We start from the raw sequence: 18,699 nt of genomic DNA, 5'->3' as shown, positions 1-18,699 counted from the left end.
AGTAACGAGTAATCTAACTAATTACTATTCCTATCGTTACAACGGCGTTACAGTTACTAACAAGGTAACGCGGTCCGTTACTATTTTTCAACAAACAGACGTTGAAGCTGTGTTCAGCTTACCGCATCTTATATCAGTTGCACGGAAGTAGCTGTAAGTAATCTGGACGCTACAGCTTTAAGCAGCTGCGCGCTCCCGCGGATGGTAATCACGATCACTGTCTAGCACAACACCTGGAGCTAAGGAGGCAAAACAATCGCATGAGTGCTGCTGTTTGACAGAGGAAGAATAAAGTAGTCGTGGTAAGTCAATCACATGACCACTTAAAGACAAAGCAACAAGGTACCAGTTTTTAAATTGTGTTGATAGGCCACGTAAAACCAGATATGATAAACAATATATACGCGGCGTTTTTTCCTCAATAGTTTCGCCACGTTAGCGCTAGCAAGCACTCTCTGCTTATGAGCAAAAAAACAAAACAAAAAAAAGTTTTAGGAGTGACGGCGAGAGAAAGAGAGAGAGAGAAAGAGAGAGGGAGAGAGAGAGGGAGAGAGAGAAAGAGAGAGAGCAGGAAAAGAGAGAGAGCGAGTTTTGAGATGTGAGATTTGTGACGTTTAGCGTGTTTGGAGTGTGTAGTTAATGTGTTGTCTTGTGTAGTTAGTGTGTAGTGTTGTGGATAGTTTTGTGTTGTGTGTCAGAACAATGAGGCGACTGCTGTCTCCAGGTAGAAACAGGAGTGATACACCTGCTGCTGTCAGACCTGCGGGTATCAGGCTGTGATGTTCTCCTTTATAGTGAACAGAAATTATGTTTTTTGGAGTGGCACAAATAATTTGTGTGGCATCTTATTGAAGAACAGCTGATTGTTCTTTAAATAGTTTGAAATGGTTATTTAAAAAAAAGGGTAAAAGGTAAATGGATGCAAATAACTTTGTTGTTTGCAAAACTTGTGCATAGGATTTTAAAATTGACAATTAATATTTGCATTTGAAGTTATGAAATATGATTCATTAAACATGTTTATGGTTGTTACAGTAAAAATATAACTTTTTCTACTGTGATTTTATGTTTTTTGTCTGATTTTAGATCAATTCTGGTTATACAGTATGTCAAAATGAAAACAGAACTGTAAATTCAGGCACGTGAAGTTGCGCTAAAAAGAATGATACCAAACAAGGCAAAGTAAATAGTTTTTAAAGGTAAAATGTGGAGAGAAAATCAAGAGTAGTAAAAAATGGCCAATTATACCCTGGACCCCAGGGGTTAAACGTTCTTTTTTTTTTTTTTTAAAGTAACATAATAGTTACTTTTCCAAGTAATTAATTACTTTTAGAATATTGTAACTCAGTTACTAACTCAGTTACTTTTTTGAAGTAGTAACTAGTAACTATAATTGAATTACTATTTCAAAGTAACTTGCCCAACACTGGTTATGACCCCCCCCCCCAATTCATCAGACCCAACCAATATAACCCCCCCAATAAAATTATGCATTATCTTGCATAAATAGGCTGTTGATTTTCTTTACTCATTTCAGGCATTACCAGCAAAATAGTTGCATGTTTAATCATCTGGGAATTTACCCAGATTTATTTATTTATTTAGACAGAGATCTTGACACCCCCGCCCCAATGTTCACCACAATGTTACCCCGATGTACAGCTCTGATGTCACTAATGTTCCCTTGAACTTCATTGATGGTGATTTGTGGCCCTCTGCTGGTGAGAAGAAAAACTGCATGATGTCAGTTTAAACAGTGGAAACAGCTTCAGCAAACTCTGATTTTCAAAATAAAATCAATTGATTTACACTTTTATCTTTAAATAGTTGTGTGTGTTCCTAGAATTACTGTAGTCCAATCATCTTCTTGCCTGCCTTCTTTGAACCAATTAGCCTTCACTTTGCATGGTTTAAATCTGTGATTTCCATCATTCTTTCTTTAAGACTCTCCTTCATGCATCCCACCTCCTCCCCATCTCCAACTCAGCCAGAGCTATATTCAAGGTATAGTCTTCATCTTCACCACCACCAGCGTCCAGACTTCTTATGACAAACCACTATACTATGAACAGCAAGACATCTCCAACATAAAGAAGCTAAAGGAAGGGCAGACATCTGCCTTGAATGGATAAAGGGTGAGGAAAAAAGAAGAGACAAAAGTGGAGAGACCAGGAACGACAACTGGGAGAAAAGTGAGAGGAATACAGAGAAAGATGAATGAAGCTCAGGAGTGACATGCAGTAGTAGTGTGTAAATGCATGGAAAGTGAGAAGAAGTAAGTGAAGTAAAAAAATGCTCAGTGCATAAGAAAGCCCAAATCTATAACAGCCTATCTAAGGGATGGTTCAGGCTCGCCTCATTAACTGGGAAGTGGTGACAAAGGAGAGCAGCCTGATACTGCCAAATTGGAAACTGCCAGATAAATATAATTCATACTAATCCCATGCTTTTTCTTAGGCCAAGGAAGGGGGCACCAACTAAATGGGCTGATTCTTATATAGTGCTTTTCTACTCTCCCAGTGAACTTAAAGCACTTTACTGATCCAATCAGTTAAGTGCTTTAAGTGATTTTTAAGTACTTACTAACATTCACACGCATTCATACTCTGATGGATGCATCAGAGAACAATTTAAGTTAACTGAAGAAAGCCGGATTTCTAGGCGCAGCCAAGTGGCGGAGGGCTTTCACTTCGGTGGCCTCAGAATCTCATCTCTGCTTTTTGCGGATGATGTGGTTCTGTTGGCTTCATCAGGTGAAGGCCTCCAGCTCGCACTGGAGCGGTTCGCAGCCGAGTGTGAAGCAGCGGGAATGAGGATCAGCACCTCCAAATCTGAGGCCATGGTTCTCAGCCGGAAAAGGGTGGAGTGCCCACTCCGGGTCGGGGATGAGTTCCTGCCCCAAGTGGAGGAGTTTAAGTATCTCGGGGTCTTGTTCGCGAGTGATGGGAGAAGGGAGCCGGAGATCGACAGACGGATTGGTGCTGCGGCTGCAGAGACGCTGCACAGGTCCGTCGTGGTGAAGAGGGAGCTGAGTGTAAAGCTAAGCTCTCAATTTATCGAGTCGATCCACGTCCCTACCCTCACCTATGGCCACGAGCTGTGGGTAGTGACCGAAAGAACGAGATCAGCGGATACAAGTGGCAGAAATGAGCTTCCTCCGAAGGGTGGCTGGCCTCTCCCTTAGAGATAGGGTGAGAAGTTCGGCCATCCGGGAGGGGCTCAGAGTAGAGCCGCTGCTCCTCCACATCGAAAGGAGCCAGTTGAGGTGGTTCGGGCATCTGACAAGGATGCCTCCTGGGCGCCTCCTGGGTGAGGTGTTCCGGGCATGTCCCACCAGGAGGAGGCCCCGGGGCAGACCCAGGACACGCTGGAGAGATTATATCTCTCGGCTGGCCTGGGAACGCCTTGGTATTCCCCCGGATAAGCTGGAGGAGGTGGCTGGGGAGAGGGAGGTCTGGGCTTCTCTGCTTAGGCTGCTGCCCCCGCGACCCGGCCTCGGATAAAGCGGATGAAGATGGATGGATGGATGGATGGATGGATGGATGGATGGATGGATGGATGGATGGATGGATGGATGGATGGATGGATGGATGAAGAAAGCCGGCATAAAGATGATTGGACTAGCCCATCGTGACAATGAGTTTGACAGCATGGGAAAGGGGAAATGATATAAATCTTAGATTAGCCACCAAACACCTGGGAACCAGATTGTGTGAGTACAGAGCTTCCTCACTGAACTTACGCACAAGCTTCATCAACACAACTCCTACAGGTGAAGCAGAGGTATGAGTGTGTGTGAAAGGTAAAGCACTGTAGAGTAATATAGTGTTAGAAGTGTGTGATTTAAGGGGTTTAGTCAGTTAGATATAACTATCATTGCAACATGAAATAATCTATGGATTACAATTGAGTACTTCATTAATGCATAAAGTGCAGGTTTTATCTCTTCTTCTCTTAGCTACAGCCACAGCGGTGACTGGGAGTAACGATTAAATGTACAAACAGAATTTAAAGGCTTAGTCTATATGCAGATTTGACATGTCGGCAGTTTAGGTGTCCTGTTGTAGAATCTTTTAGTGTAACTTCGTCTGAAATCAGTCAATTTTTACAACATATCCTCTCAGCTATCTGATTTGTATACAAATTTTATTCTGCAGGATTTTAACATTTACAATCATTGCTTACATTTTTAGCTACATATATCAAAATACTTTTGAAGATTTCTTTAAAGATTTATATATATTTTTCAAATGGTCGACTAGCCACAATAAGGCCCTTTTTTCACACATTGAAATATGAAGCAAGGTTTGAACATTAATATATATTAAAAAAAAACCTGTTTTTTCTTACAATCAAGATGAATCTGAATCTGAAATTTGGGTCAAACACATCAAAAATGGTCAAAATATCAGCTAATTAAAAATACGATTTAAAAAGAATTTTTTTAAAAAAGCAGAGCACTCCTGTTACATAGAATACTTTTTAACAAAAAGTTTTAGTCACAAAAATTATTAAAATGCCATTTTCATTCAACTTTCATGTTGGAATGCACAAATATGACAGGATGCACCACAAAAACAAAAATGTCAGTAGGCAGTCTAATCCAAATAGCACAAAATGTTGAAGTTCCCACATTACTACCCTAAGTATAACAGAAAATAACTGTGTCCAGATTCACCACACCTGACACATTCAAAACCACAACCACAGCAATGTGTTATTAAAGCAACCGGTTAGGCAATACACGTTTTTGCCTACTGACAGGTGGTTACCAGGGGGGATCAATGACTGGTCTCTAAGCTTGTGTGACTGGGGCACAAGCAATAATTTTCCCAGCAACTGTCAACTTCCAGAAACTACTCCTAACTCAAATAGTAATTTGTTCTTGATTGGTAGCTGCCAGATGGTCACAAACCAATTTCTAAGCCTTGTGATTGGGGCCTTATTGACCTGTTCCTTAGATCTTTGGGTTAATGTTATGTCTCTGCAAAACCTCAATGCTAAAATCAACACAGGGAGACTGAGGAAGCAGCACAGATTGCAAATCCAGGATAGAGACGGTCAGTGAATGTGGTGTTGAAGGTGTGGAGGTGGATCAGAGTGTCAGAGGAGACTCTGTAGAAGGACAGAGTGCCAGCAGGACAGTCCACATACACTGCTACTCTGTTAGAGACAGAGGCGGTTGAGTAGGAGGATATTGTTTTGTCATTGTGCCAGGCAAAATGAGGACCATTGCTAGTGCACTGCAGACTCCAGGACTGAGTGTTGTGTCCAAATGAAGAGTCATAACTGCCTCCTTTCCTGCTGATTTGTCTGTAACTCACTGTTATCCAAACCTCTCCTCTCCACTCGACCTCCCAGTAACAGCGACCAGTCAGACCATCTCTACACAGCAGCTGAAACCAAACATCAAATCTGTCTGGATGATCAGGATATGACTGAACCTCCTCCACATGTGTCACCTTCCTGTTGTTGTCAGACAGTTTGAGTTTTCTGTTTACTGTGTTTGTGTCGATTATGAGTTTACAGGAATCTGATGGAGAGAAAAAACACAATCCAGCTGCAGTTATTGATCCATCATCTGTTCATTGATTGACACTTTGATGATGACACCTGACATCAGAGATGTGAATGAGTGATTTAACAATGTGAAGATGGTTGAATGTGTATTTTCATGAATCACATTAAAAACACACTTACACTTCCTCAGACCTGGTGCCAACCATTGGACTCCAGCAGGCTCCACCCTGAAAGGAGGAGGCGGGTCAGACCAGCACAGTCTCTTTCAGCATGCACACATGGACATTGCATCGCTCTCATACACATACTGTTAGACAGTGATAAAGGGACAGTCCAACATTTTCTCAAATACACTTCAATCCATACGTGGATCAAAGTGCTGATGATTTGGACTGATCCTGGATCTGTCAGTCCTTTGAAGCAGCTGTTGGATAAATCCATAAAGTCAAATCATGGGTCCACCATTGTAATAATTGGTGCATTCATACAAGAACATTTTAAATTGGGAAAATATTGTGTCATCATCATGATCCTTTCCCCTGACTGGACAACACAAAATGAGGAAGAAAAAATACTTGATGAGGTTACGACTTAACTCCAATCTGCACGTTACTACCCCCCCCCCCCCCCTTATTTTAACTGGGATTTACAATGGAAATGGCATTAAGAATAAACATGTTTATCGGGTTCCTCTAAAAAAAAGAAAAAAAAAAAAAAAGTTACCGATAGAAAATGTAGACATTCAGGTGGGGTAGATGTGTGCTTATAAAAGGCCAGTGTGAAATTATATGGTAAGTTGGCAGTAAACACTGGATTGTCCAAAAAGCTTTAAAGTTTTTTAAAATAGAAATAAAGCGATGTAATAATTAATAACTTTTATAGATCTATATTTTAATCACAATGGAACATAGAAAACATATCAAATTTATAGTCTAAAAAAGTGCCCCAATTTAGGAAAAACAAATTTAGCTCATTTTCACTTTGATAGCAACACACCTCAAAAAAGCTGGGTTAAGAATCAAAATTACCTCAAAAAGTAAGTGGTACCACAATAACAAGGTGGAAAAAACTTTCTAAAAACTGTGGAACTGTTTCAGAATATTGGTCAATATTCATTTATGAAGACTTTGAATGTCTTATCATTTACTATACATAGTACCATAAAATGATTGTGAATCTGGAGAAATCTCTATGTGCAAGGGAAATAGGTGAAAATCAACAGTGAATGCCAGTTTATGCTGTCTTTTTTCTAGATGGTTTAAAGGTGGTATAAAGGTGGAATTCAGTGAATGAATCTAACTATTATAACTTAACAGTAACATAGAGCTCTGTCACTTTGGCTCTTGGCAAAGGCGGTCGCACTTGTTCTCCTCTCCTCTCCCCCTTATCTTCCCTGCTTAGCCTCTTGTGTCCTTGTCTAGTCTCATGTATTTTTGTATTACTTTTCCCTGGAACACTCTCTCACAGTCTGTTCTCTAAAACCTAAAGAGGAATTATGGATTTGATCAACTGGTCCCTGAATGCAATTGACACCCTTTTCTCAACGAGAAGTCTGGGCTCGGGTGAGCCTGAGTGTTGAAGGTATCTACCTATTCGGAACCATGATAACAGGGTTCTTGCTGATCGGAGCTGGCTTGGCCCTGGCTTATCGAAGATTAAAGAAAGCGGAATCGGCTGTTCAAAACCCCACAAGGCTGCCCCTTGGGATTGAATCGATGGGACAAGTGGTGAGTTCTCAAAATGGGCTCATTGAGCGCAGCACAGATAAGATCTTGGAGAAGCTTACGGCTGCCGTTAACACTCAGAATAAGACCTCTGAGCGAAAATTGATTACATCTTGGAGAAGCTGACTGCGGTCGTGAGTTCTCAGAATCTGCTCTTTGAGCAGAAGAAGGACAACATCACAGAGCGTAAGTTTGATAACATCATGGAGAAGCTCACGGCTCTCCAACAGGAGATTGAGAGACCAGTGTCGGACTGTTAGAACAGCTTTGAAATTCACATGAGTTGTTCGCACTAAAGTAAAAACCACCATCACTTCATGCGGCTACCACTTCGGCGCCAGCTGTGATCTCAAGGCTGGAGCTGAACAACAACACCCTGATAACAGACTGTGCTTAGATTGTTCTTCCTATCCTACGCAAGGCCACCTGGGTTGGCTGGAAGACTGTTTACTTAGCCTGGCAGGGCGAAGGACACTGTCTCAGCTGAACTCTGGACACACACACACACACACACACACACACATACACTGATACACACTCATCCCCCCTCCCTTTCCAAACGCCTTCGATGCTTGTCCCCTCCCGGGGAAGATGGCGGTCGACTGGACCAGCGCAGACATGCTGCAGGACCGGATGCGCTGTCTACAACGGCTCTCTCTTACCCTTTCACCCGCCCCTGTTGCTTGTCTTGTGTTTCTATGGTGTATTGATAGTCATGTGCTTTTTGTGCTGAGGTGTTTTTTTCTGTTCTCAAACTGTTCTCCCATTAGGAGCTCAGTCTGAGTGTTTTTTTTTCTCCTCCTCTCACCTCATGTTATGTATTTTTGTTGTTCTTTTCCTATCAGCCTACTTCTCTGACATGTCTTCCCAATGTGTTGTTTGTGTAAGTTTGGTCAGAAGGTTCCTTTGTAAGTGCGCATGCGCCATTAGCCTGCTGCCTGCTGTAACCCTAATTTCCTTCGGGATTAATAAAGTATTCTGATTCTGATGTCACACTTGATATGACTTTAATCTGACCATGAAACCACAGCCACTGCGCATTTCCAGTTTATCAAACACCACTGAGCTAATTACATGCACATGTGTAAAAGAAAACAATACACTCTCTTTTTTGCTGTATATTGTGAAGACCAACATAGACTATGCAACCACTTAAAACTGGACTCGAAACTGTAATCAAAAAAATATTGCATTAATATATAAATATCTTATTCGAATGATTACTGCCATATAGATGAGAAAGAGAGATACGTGAGCCCCATTCACTCTGTTTCAAACTTATTAAAATATCTGAAAGTTCCCGATAACCAAAACTCCAGACTCAGTAAAACAACATGTTGAAAGATAAAACATTTACAGCAGTTTAAAGTTCAAGAAAGTTTCCTTATGGTTCAGATGATGATTATAAGGTGTAAAGGTCAAAGTACGTGAAACTGACTGTTACGATTGGTCAGATTTAGTCCACATAAATATAATAAATGTTACCTTTTTTTTTATAAACAAGGAAAACACCTTTAGTCTTTTTTTTCATTTGAATATATATTTTTAAACTGATTAAAAATCAAAGCTAATGCTATACCAGCTTCTAGCATTGCTGAACAGTGCATAGAACAAACCTGATTACAGGAGCCTCCAAAAAACAACCAAACGCACCCAAACTTTGATGGCTGTGAGAAAAAAAACAAAGTTGACTAAGCCCCAAAAGAGCAATAAACCTGTGTAGTTATTACAGTACAGTCTCAATACTTTCTTTTCTTGTTTGAAAAGAGAGTTCTCTAAAAGATGTGCTGATCCCTATTACAAACAGTCTGGTATAATAAGTAGTTTTATTTGGAATTGTGCAGGGCTTGTCTGCATCATTGTTTCAAAGAAAAGCATTATCAAGATGTGGTGATAGCCAAATTGGCCAGCAGATGTCACTTTGGAGATGAGTTTCAGATTGTTTATGCACCTCGATACAATTCTGGTGTGTGCCAAAAAACCAACAAACAAAAAAACCACCCACCCACTTTAACCCCAGACTTTGCCACATGTGACATCTGCTGGTGATTAATAGGACAGAATTGCCTTTGATGTGTTTCTATTTAGGCTCAAACCCATTTGATGTTTGGAGTCTTGCAATGATGAAATAATAATTCCACAAAAAAAAAAAAAAAAAGTTAAACCAAAAGTAATAAGTCAGTCTTAAAAATGTGAGTAGAAAGTACAATATTTGCTTAAAAATGTAGGGAGTAAAAGTAAAAAAGTCGAAGTAAAGTACAGATACCTGAAAAATACTACTTAAGTACAACAAAGTATTTGTTCTTTGTTACTTCTCACCTCTGTTTTCTATGTTCCACTGTGAATAAAATGTGGGATTATGAGATTTGCAAAAAATAAAAATTCTGTTTTTAGTTTTATAAAATAAATTATTTTTGTTCTGAGGTGTTTAACAAAATTAGAAAATCCTTACTCTAGAACTTTACTTTAAATGTTTTACAACCCAGCTAGAGCTGGATTTTATTATCCCAGATGTAACAGTACTAAAGATATCTTTTCACATCTAATTTATAGCAAATTTTTAATATGCAGATTATTTAGTGCTTTTAGTCTGTTAATGACACATCTATTTTGATTTGGTGATTTGGTCCGTTTTTAATACATTTTTCTATTAGACATTTTCTCCATACCTGAGAGTGTCCAATTTCCGGCCTGTATCCTTCACTCCAGCCGAAAGCAGCTTTATTCCCGAGTCTCCTGGATGGTTGTAGCTGAGGTCCAGCTCTCTTAGATGAGAGTTGGAACTCAAGGCTGAGGCCAGAGAAGTACAGCCTTCCTCTGTGATCAGACAGCCTGACAGACTGCAGACACATAAAACAACAATTCATAAGTTACTGGAGGTTTTTCTTTCTTTTTTTTTTCTTATTTCAGATACAATTACATCTATACTTTTCATCTATTAAATTCAATTTCCCTTTTATTTATAAAGAGATTATTTCAAACAGACAATAGGACCTCCAGTAACACAAAACCTCCTCGAATACCCCAGAAATCAGATGATGTCCTACGAACAATTACTTTATCCCAAAAAGATACTTCCAATGGAAACTGCTTAAAGCAGGGCCATCCAAGATAGCTGATTGGGGGATGCACGGAAGGAAAAGAACATTCTCCCTACTCAACAACAACTGTCATGGAACAAACTCTGGTTACTGGTGATTATGTTTTTAAACATCTTCAAGTAGACACACCAGCATCCATCGTCAATTGTCTTTCATGGTCAGAGCAGGCAACATTGAAGGAAACAAGAAACTACCGGCTAAGGATAAATTTAGATTTGGTAAAATTATAATTCATATCATCAGTAAAGACACCCGGTTATGTAGATTGGAGATGACTAAAATTAATTTTGAATCAGTCTGTATGTTTCCCAAAACAATGTCGGACTCTATAGTTTTCTCTGCTCCCCTCCCCAATGGACCAAGAGTGACATGTTTAGCTGCACTTTCTCTTGAAATTGTAGGTTTTTGACTGGAATCCAAAAGTCAGTGTGGGCTTTCTCCCTTCTAAACCCACAGGAGTGTCCGCTATCCCATTTACGTAATTATTTTTAAATCCCAGAAGAATTGCTACCAAATAAAGTACAGCAATATTTTTTTTTCTGATTATGAAACTGGAGGATTCATACTTGCATGCATCATGCATTCAGCCTGTTCTATGCTGCAGTTTCCTTCCACTAATGACTTTGCAAAAATTGCATAAAAAAGCGCACAAAACAACAAAATATTATAATCCAGGAACATACTTTGCCAATCTGATCATAGCTGTTCATAGCACTTCCTACGTTGGAATACAAGTCATCATGTTGTCAGCAAGAACTACCACATGTATACCATTACCTCCGGGAACCAGAAGTGGGAAGCAGATTTTTTTGACTTTATGACTTTCTGAGTGGGACACTTAGAACCTAAGTGTCACTTAGGGACACTTAGAACTTAAATTGCACTGTTGGAAATAGTTTATTTTGGTGCACATGCTCTAGAAAAATCTAGAATTGAATTAAAAATCCTTCTCCTTGCACATAGCTCTATAGTTGCATATGGGCTACATTTATTATAACTACAATTATTACTAAAGGAGGGTGAGGTATAACTAAACATCTGACATACTGAGCAAGAAAGTTCAGGAGAGATAGGTGAAGTCCATGCCAGTTTGCTAGCTAGTTGGCTATGAGCTAAGCTAAGCTAGCAATTCCCTAAAAACAAATGAATGAACCCTATCAACAGGTGATCCAAAAGAGAGCTGCAGATTACATAATGAAATAAGATGTTTTCCAAGGGTTTTAATGAAACGGACTACAGAGATAATAGGAAGAGATACCATACCATAACATGATACCGTACCTGATTAAATACATTAAATTATATTAAACTTGTGTTTGGGGCATTTTCTTGAAAATTGTTATTGTTCAAATTGTAAAACTCTAAACTGACCCGTGTGTTTAAAAAAATTATATATATAACATAAAACATATAAAATAAATTTTATATATAAATTATGAATCTTATTATGATAATTTTTTGGGACAAATATAAATAAAGGGTAAATGTTGGGACTAGGTGTTTCTGCAATAGTATAATTACACATTTAAAAGGCAGTCAGTGAAAAGTCTTAATCCTGACCTGAGAGTTTCCAGTTTACAATAGGAACTCTTCACGCAAACAGACAAATGCTTCACTCCTGAATCCTTTAGATCGTTGTCACTCAGGTCCAGCTCTTTCAAACTAGAGGACTGTGAGCCAAGAACTGAGGATAAAGCTTCACAGCTCTTCTCTGAGAGGTTACAGACACTCAGTCTGAAAAATTATAAACAAACACAGACAATAACAATACTGATATTAATTTGTCATTATGGAATTACTAGATATACTAGATACTAGCAATACTTAGCCTTGAATAAATCCTTAATGTTTAATGTGACTCTCAAATACTGAAAAACATTATTATACAGTAACATATGGAAAAAGTTGACTTTTATTCTTAAAATTTTAAACTAATTTATTCTGTCACTTAAGAGAAAAACAATATTGTTTGATCTGACCTGAGAGTATCCAGTTCACAATGTGGACTCGTCAGTGCGGCAGACAGAAGAATCACTCCTGAATCCCCCAGGTTGTTGTTACTTAGGTCCAACTCTTTCAAACTAGAGGCCTGGGATGTGAGAACTGATGACAGAGCTTGACAGCTTCTCTCCGAAAGGTTACAGACACTTAGTCTAGGAAAGAAAATAAAGTTCTATTTGTCATGGTCCTGGGTCTAATGACCCAGTATTTATGTTTTTGATTATTAATATCCTTTGATTTAGTTCATTTCTGGTTATATATTTGATAGTTTCTAGCCTTTAGGTTTTGTTACTGTGCCTCCCCTGTGTTCCTTGTGTTACATCTAGTCATCATTTTTTCTGTTTGTTTATTTCCTGTTTTACTGTGTCCTGTGTTAGTCTATTCTGCTTCGCTTCATCCCATTATCGTGTGTGTGTGTGTGTGTGTGTGTGTGTGATTAGTCCCAGCTGTATTTCCCTCCTGGTTCCCATTCCCTCATTGCCCTTTTGTGTATTTAACCTTCTGTTTTCCTCTGTCTATTTTCAGTTTGTCTGCTTCTCTTCCTGTTGTTTCTAGGTTTCAGGTTTCTTTTTCCATGTTTTTAAGTTTCTTGTTTCATATAGTGTTTTGTGTTTAGATTTCCCAGTTTTGATCTAGGTTTTGTTAGTTTTCTTTGTGGTTGGTTCTACTGAAAAAGAACCAGAATGAGCCTAATCAAATCATGCTTTAAAAATCATCAAAATTATTTTAACATTCAAAACACCAGTACAGGGACTGTAAAAGAACCATAATGTGTTGATGCACGTTCAGTCATCCAGGTAAGTAAATTTCCCAGCCCATTGTTCCTTCAGTGGGCCGGTTTCAGTCATTATGCAAATGAACTGTTTATAAGATTGGGGTAACCTGCAGTCAGCTGAGACCGAAGAAGTCACTTGGATGAGTGACGAAACGTTTCTCCCACTGAAAACGCTATGTCCAGATGAACAGAATCAACTTTTGGAGAAGCATAATGTGTTCTTTCCTTCTGCTCCTAGTGAGCACTCTGAATGCACAGCTATGGATCAGTTGTTGATTCATCACATACTGTAGGCCACATAGCAAAACATTGCTGCAGTCAAGCCTGTACATTAGTTTCTCAGAGAGAAAAGATTTAAGGTGATTACAAATCATATGTAATGGCAGACAACAAATTAACCCTGGGCTTAAAATATGAGTCAATGACCACTGCCAGGTTTGTCGCTTGATGACTTGGGTTCAACATAACTGAGCACTGTGATGATATCTCTCTTGTCTGAGCTGCTTTTTTTAAATTTTTGTCCAGATTTTAATATCTACACTTGCACTGTGCACGGATTGTTTAGCTGTGCACACATTTTTATTTATAGTATGTTGTTAAAGGTATTTGGATAGACAACAAAAACCTGGCCAAATGTTTTGTCTGTATTATTTTTACTCTTCTTCATGATTCCTCCACAGAGTGGACAGGGAGATCTCAGAGGCTCCCAGCGGTCAGTCTGCCCAGCAGCAACAAACACATCTGGACTATTTTTGGTCTGTACACATACAACAACTAGTTTTATATTTATTCTGTTCACAGTCATGTTCATGCTGGGAATGGGGGTTGTAGCTCAGGAGGGAACTGGTTGTCTCTCATGTAGAAGGTTGATGGTCAGATCTCCACTTCCTTCTGTCTACATGCCATAGTGTGATACATGTAGTTATTCTTATATCCCTGTCCACCAGTGACAAGGATGGAGTTCACACAAGAAATTATTTTACTTGTTGGAACAGACAAAAAAAGGAAATATCTAGGTGTTTGACTAAAATTTATGGATAACTAAAAAAGTTATATCAGAAAAATATATAGCATTTTAAGTCTGTGTTTCATTTTAAAATGACCTTTATCACATGCTGCACAAAGATTACAGGAGGGCATGTTTCTTATTATACGCTTTTACCTGTGGAACATAACGCTGGATTTTGTCTTTCAGACAGTGCAGTACAAAACAGTATCCCTGTTAAAAGGTTTACATGGAAATGAACTGAAATGCCGACTTCAAATGAAATTTTTTGTGCTCTGGAAGCAAAGGTAGGACTTGATTTATACTGCTCTGCTACAGTTTCTGTGCTGAAGGTGAGGTAAAAACTCAGCTATGATTACTGACAAAAGAAGATGATGTAGTTAAAGTCTGCTGACTAAAAAATATGAATTAGAAATGGAGAGCACAGACCACCGAGACTAGTAAACCAGTGTTCTGCCATAGGGGACGAGCACTGAAATTCTTAAGAGCCAAGAATTTATATTGATTGTGACATTTTTCTTCCATCTGACAAGGGTTACACCCACAAATGTTTTAGAGACTCTGACACTTTCTAATGCTGTGATATATTGAAAGTATATTATACTTAACCGTGGATGCTGAATGCTGATGAAAATTACATTCAATAGCTTTAGAGTTTCTATAAGAGTTTCTATTAGAGGCTAGAACCTATTAAAATATTGTGGGTTTTTTCTTTCAATTGAGCATTTGCTATTTTCTTAACTATAATCAGCATTTTAAAATGAGAGAAGTGAGCACATATTTACGTACAGAGCTTTGTTGGAGGCTTTGATCACTGGTAGCAGTCTCAGAAGAGCCTCCTCTGAAGCTGAGAATTTCTTCAAGTCAAACACATCCAGATCTTCTTCCGATGCCAATAAGATGAAGACCAGAGCTGACCACTGAGCAGGAGACAGATTATTTGTCAAGAGACTTCCTGAACTCAGGAACTGTTGGATCTCCTCCACTAGAGAACGATCATTCAGTTCATTCAGACAGTGGAACAGGTTGATGCTTTTCTCTGCAGACAGACTCTCACTAATTTTCACTTTAATGTACTGGACTGTTTCTTGGTTGGTCTGTGAGCTACTTCCTGTGTGTGTCAGCAGACCTTGTAGTAGATTCTGATTGGTCTGCAGTGAAAGACCCACGAGGAAGCGGAGGAACAAGTCCAGGTGTCCGTTTGGACTCTTTAAGGCCTTGTCCACAGCAGTCTGATAGAAGTATTTCTCGTTAGATTCTCTTGTTTCAAATTTCCTGGAGGCTGTCTGTTGCTCTTCCAGCAGATTGACTCCAGAGTCGATGAAGGTCAGATGGACATGAAGAGCAGCCAGAAACTCCTGAACACTCAGATGGATGAAGCAGAACACCTTGTCCTGGTACAGTCCTCTCTCCTCTTTAAAGATCTGTGTGAACACTCCTGAGTACACTGAGGCTGCTCTGATATCGATGCCACACTCTGTCAGGTCTGATTCATAGAAGATCAGGTTTCCTTTCTGCAGCTGATCAAAAGCCAGTTTTCCCAGTGACTCAATCATCGTCCTGCTCTCTGGACACCAGTGTGGATCTGTCTCAGCTCCTCCATCATACTTGACCTTCTTCACTTTGGCCTGAACCACCAGGAAGTGGATGTACATCTCAGTCAGGGTCTTGGGCATCGTGTTCCACTTTCTGGTTTTCAGCACATGCTCCAGAACTGTAGCAGTGATCCAGCAGAAGACTGGGATGTGGCACATGATGCGGAGGCTAGGTGATGTCCTGATGTGGGATATGATATTGTGTGCCTTCCACCAACTTCTGAATCTCTTTCTGAAGTACTCCTCCTTCTGTGTATCAGGGAACCCTCTAATCTCTGTTACCCTGTCAATGCATTCTGCAGGGATCTGATTAGCTGCTGCAGGTCGTGTGGTTATCCAGAGGTGAGCAGAGGGAAGCAGTTTCCCCCTGATGAGGTTTATCAGCAGCACATCCACTGAGGTGGACACCGTAACATCAGTCAGGTTCTCAGTTTTGTTGAAGTCCAGAGGAAGTCGACACTCATCCAGACCATCAAAGATGAACACAACTTGGAAGTTTTCAAAGCTACAGAGTCCTGCTTCTTTGGTTTCAGTAAAGAAGTGATGAACAAGTTCCACCAAGCTGAACTTTTCCTCTTTCAGCACATTCAGCTCTCTGAAAGTGAATGGAAATATGAACTGGATGTCCTGGTTGGCTTTGTCTTCAGCCCAGTCGAGGGTGAACTTCTGTGTTAAGACTGTTTTCCCAATGCCAGCCACTCCCTTTGTCAGCACTGTTCTGATTGGTTCATCTCTTCCAGGTGAGGCTTTAAAGATGTCTTCTTGTCTGATTGTTTTTTCTGGTCTGTCTGGTTTCCTGGATGTTGTTTCAATCTGTCTGACCTCATGTTCATCATTGACCTCTGCAGTCCCTCCCTCTGTGATGTAGAGCTCTGTGTAGATCTGATTCAGAAGTGCTGGATTTCCTGCTTTAGCAATCCCCTCAAACACACGCTGGAACTTCTTCTTTAAAACAGATTTTTGGTTCTGACAAACTACAGTGGGAGTTCCTAAAGGCACAAAAGGGCAAAAATGTCAAGTACGTATTTATAAACTAGAGATGCCACTTATTTCTACAGCAAACAGGTTTTTGAATACATTTTTGTAGATCTCTTGACACATTAGTAAATGTTTTTTTCATGTAGCTTAAATCTTTAGAAAAATCCTCTTACTGCTCTGCAGTCGGTCAGCCAGCTCCTCCTGCTTCATTCCCCTGAGGAAGTCCAATGTGATCTTCAAAACTGCATCTCTGCTTCTTCTCCTCCGCTCTTCATCCTCACCTGCTAATACTTCCTCATCTTCCATTTGTCTCTCTGCCCATTCTGGGTAATCTTGACGCAAAACCTTGTGGATCTTCTTCAATTCATTCTTCACAAAAGTAATGATGTGGTCGTCCAGCATCTGGAAAACATTACTGCATTAATGATCTAATCACCCCTTAATCTCTATAGGGTGCTGGGTAAAGAGGAGAGCAGAAGGAAAAGACACACCCAGAAGCAACAAACAGAACAATACACTATCTACAGGTGAGACAAGACAACGTTTAATGACATACAGTAGTGTATACCTGGGCAGTAAAAACAGGGAGTCGAGAAGTACTCAGTGCATCATGAAATTCCCCCAGCAACCTGAGCCTATAGCAAAATAACTATGGGATGTTTCAGGCTCACATGATCAAGCCCTAACTCAAAACATTATCACAAAGTAACACTAAATGTCTAATCCTAAAACCAGAGAGTGTCTCTGTTTTCTGAAACCAAACTGGGAGCTGGTTCTACACAAGATGGGCCTTGCAGTTGAAGGTTCTTCCTCCCATTCTACTTTTAAAAGCTCTAAGAACCAGAAGTAAGCCTGCAGTCTGGGAGAAGCATGCTTTTTTGAGATAAGAAGAAATAAGATACTGTGATCCCAGGTTCAAACACAGGGTTGAACATTATTAAATCACTCTGTTTGCAGTAAGAACTAGGTCCCTCCATGAAATTCAAACCGTTGCCTATTTAAAGGAATTGAGACATATTTCTATATAACAGCTCCTCTCTGTTATGACCTTCTCACACTCGTGAAAGCAATGGCCTATAAAAGCTGACCTAGGTCTTCCACTGCACCTGACATCAAATTATTGGTGACCTTTTTGTCTTGGTTGGGTTATGTTTAATAAATGATTTTATATTTATGTAAACTTTTTGTTTAGACTCCCTCCTTGTCACCTACTTTGAGCCAGTTTGTAACAAACTGGCTCAAAGGGGCTTGTTTAAGATATTAGTCAGTATTAATTTACAACTTATTTTGTGGTTTGCTAAATGCTTATCTAAGTTCAACTGAGTTTGAGTATAGCCTCATAAAAGGTGGCCAAGGTCTTTCATGCAATCCAACATCAATTTATTGGTGATCTTTGTGTCTTGTTTAGGTTACGTTTTATTTAGGTAAACGTCTTGCATGAACTCCATCCTTGTCACTGGTGGAAAGGGGTATAAAAATAACTACATGTATCACACTATGGCATTTAGATGGAAGGAGGTGGAGATCTGACCATCAACCTTCTACATGAGAGACTACCAATTCCCTCCTGAGCTACAACCCCATACCCAGCACGAACATGACTGTGAACAGAATAAATATAAAATAATTGTTGTACGTGTACAGACCATAAATATGGAGTCCAGATGTGTTTGTTGCTGCTGGGCAGACTGACCGCTGGGAGCCTCTGAGCTCTGGTCCACTCTGTGGAGGAATCATGAAGAAGAGTAAAAATAATACAGACAAAACATTTGGCCAGGTTTTTGTTGTCTATCCAAATACCTTTAACAACATACTATAAATAAAAATGTGTGCACAGCTAAACAATCTGTGCACAGTGCAAGTTTAGATATTAAAATCTGGACAAAACAAAAAGCAGCTCAGACAAGAGAGACATCATCACATTGCTCAGCTATCTTGAACCCAAGTTATCAAGCGACAAACCTGGGAGTGGTCCTTGACTCATATTTTAAGCCCAGGG

General features: G+C 39.7%; 1 protein-coding gene across 1 annotated transcript; it reads right to left on the bottom strand.

Moving 5' to 3' along the window:
- Positions 1 to 4,434: 4,434 nt before the first annotated feature.
- Positions 4,435 to 17,199, bottom strand: LOC116314063 (NACHT, LRR and PYD domains-containing protein 3-like). The gene is made up of 7 exons (XM_039607065.1): positions 16,874 to 17,199; positions 14,917 to 16,711; positions 12,325 to 12,498; positions 11,906 to 12,079; positions 9,914 to 10,084; positions 5,701 to 5,747; positions 4,435 to 5,533 (listed from the first exon to the last, which is right to left on the bottom strand). The coding sequence occupies exons 1-7, from the start codon at positions 17,100 to 17,102 to the stop codon at positions 5,007 to 5,009; spliced, it is 3,117 nt and encodes a 1,038-aa protein (XP_039462999.1). The 5' UTR covers positions 17,103 to 17,199; the 3' UTR covers positions 4,435 to 5,006.
- Between the last annotated feature and the right edge of the window lie 1,500 nt (positions 17,200 to 18,699).

This window comes from Oreochromis aureus, linkage group 23 (genome assembly GCF_013358895.1).
Source record: "Oreochromis aureus strain Israel breed Guangdong linkage group 23, ZZ_aureus, whole genome shotgun sequence".
NCBI lineage: Eukaryota > Metazoa > Chordata > Actinopteri > Cichliformes > Cichlidae > Oreochromis > Oreochromis aureus.
The sequence above is the reverse complement of the archived record's forward strand: the minus strand, read 5'-3'. Positions and strand labels throughout refer to the sequence as shown.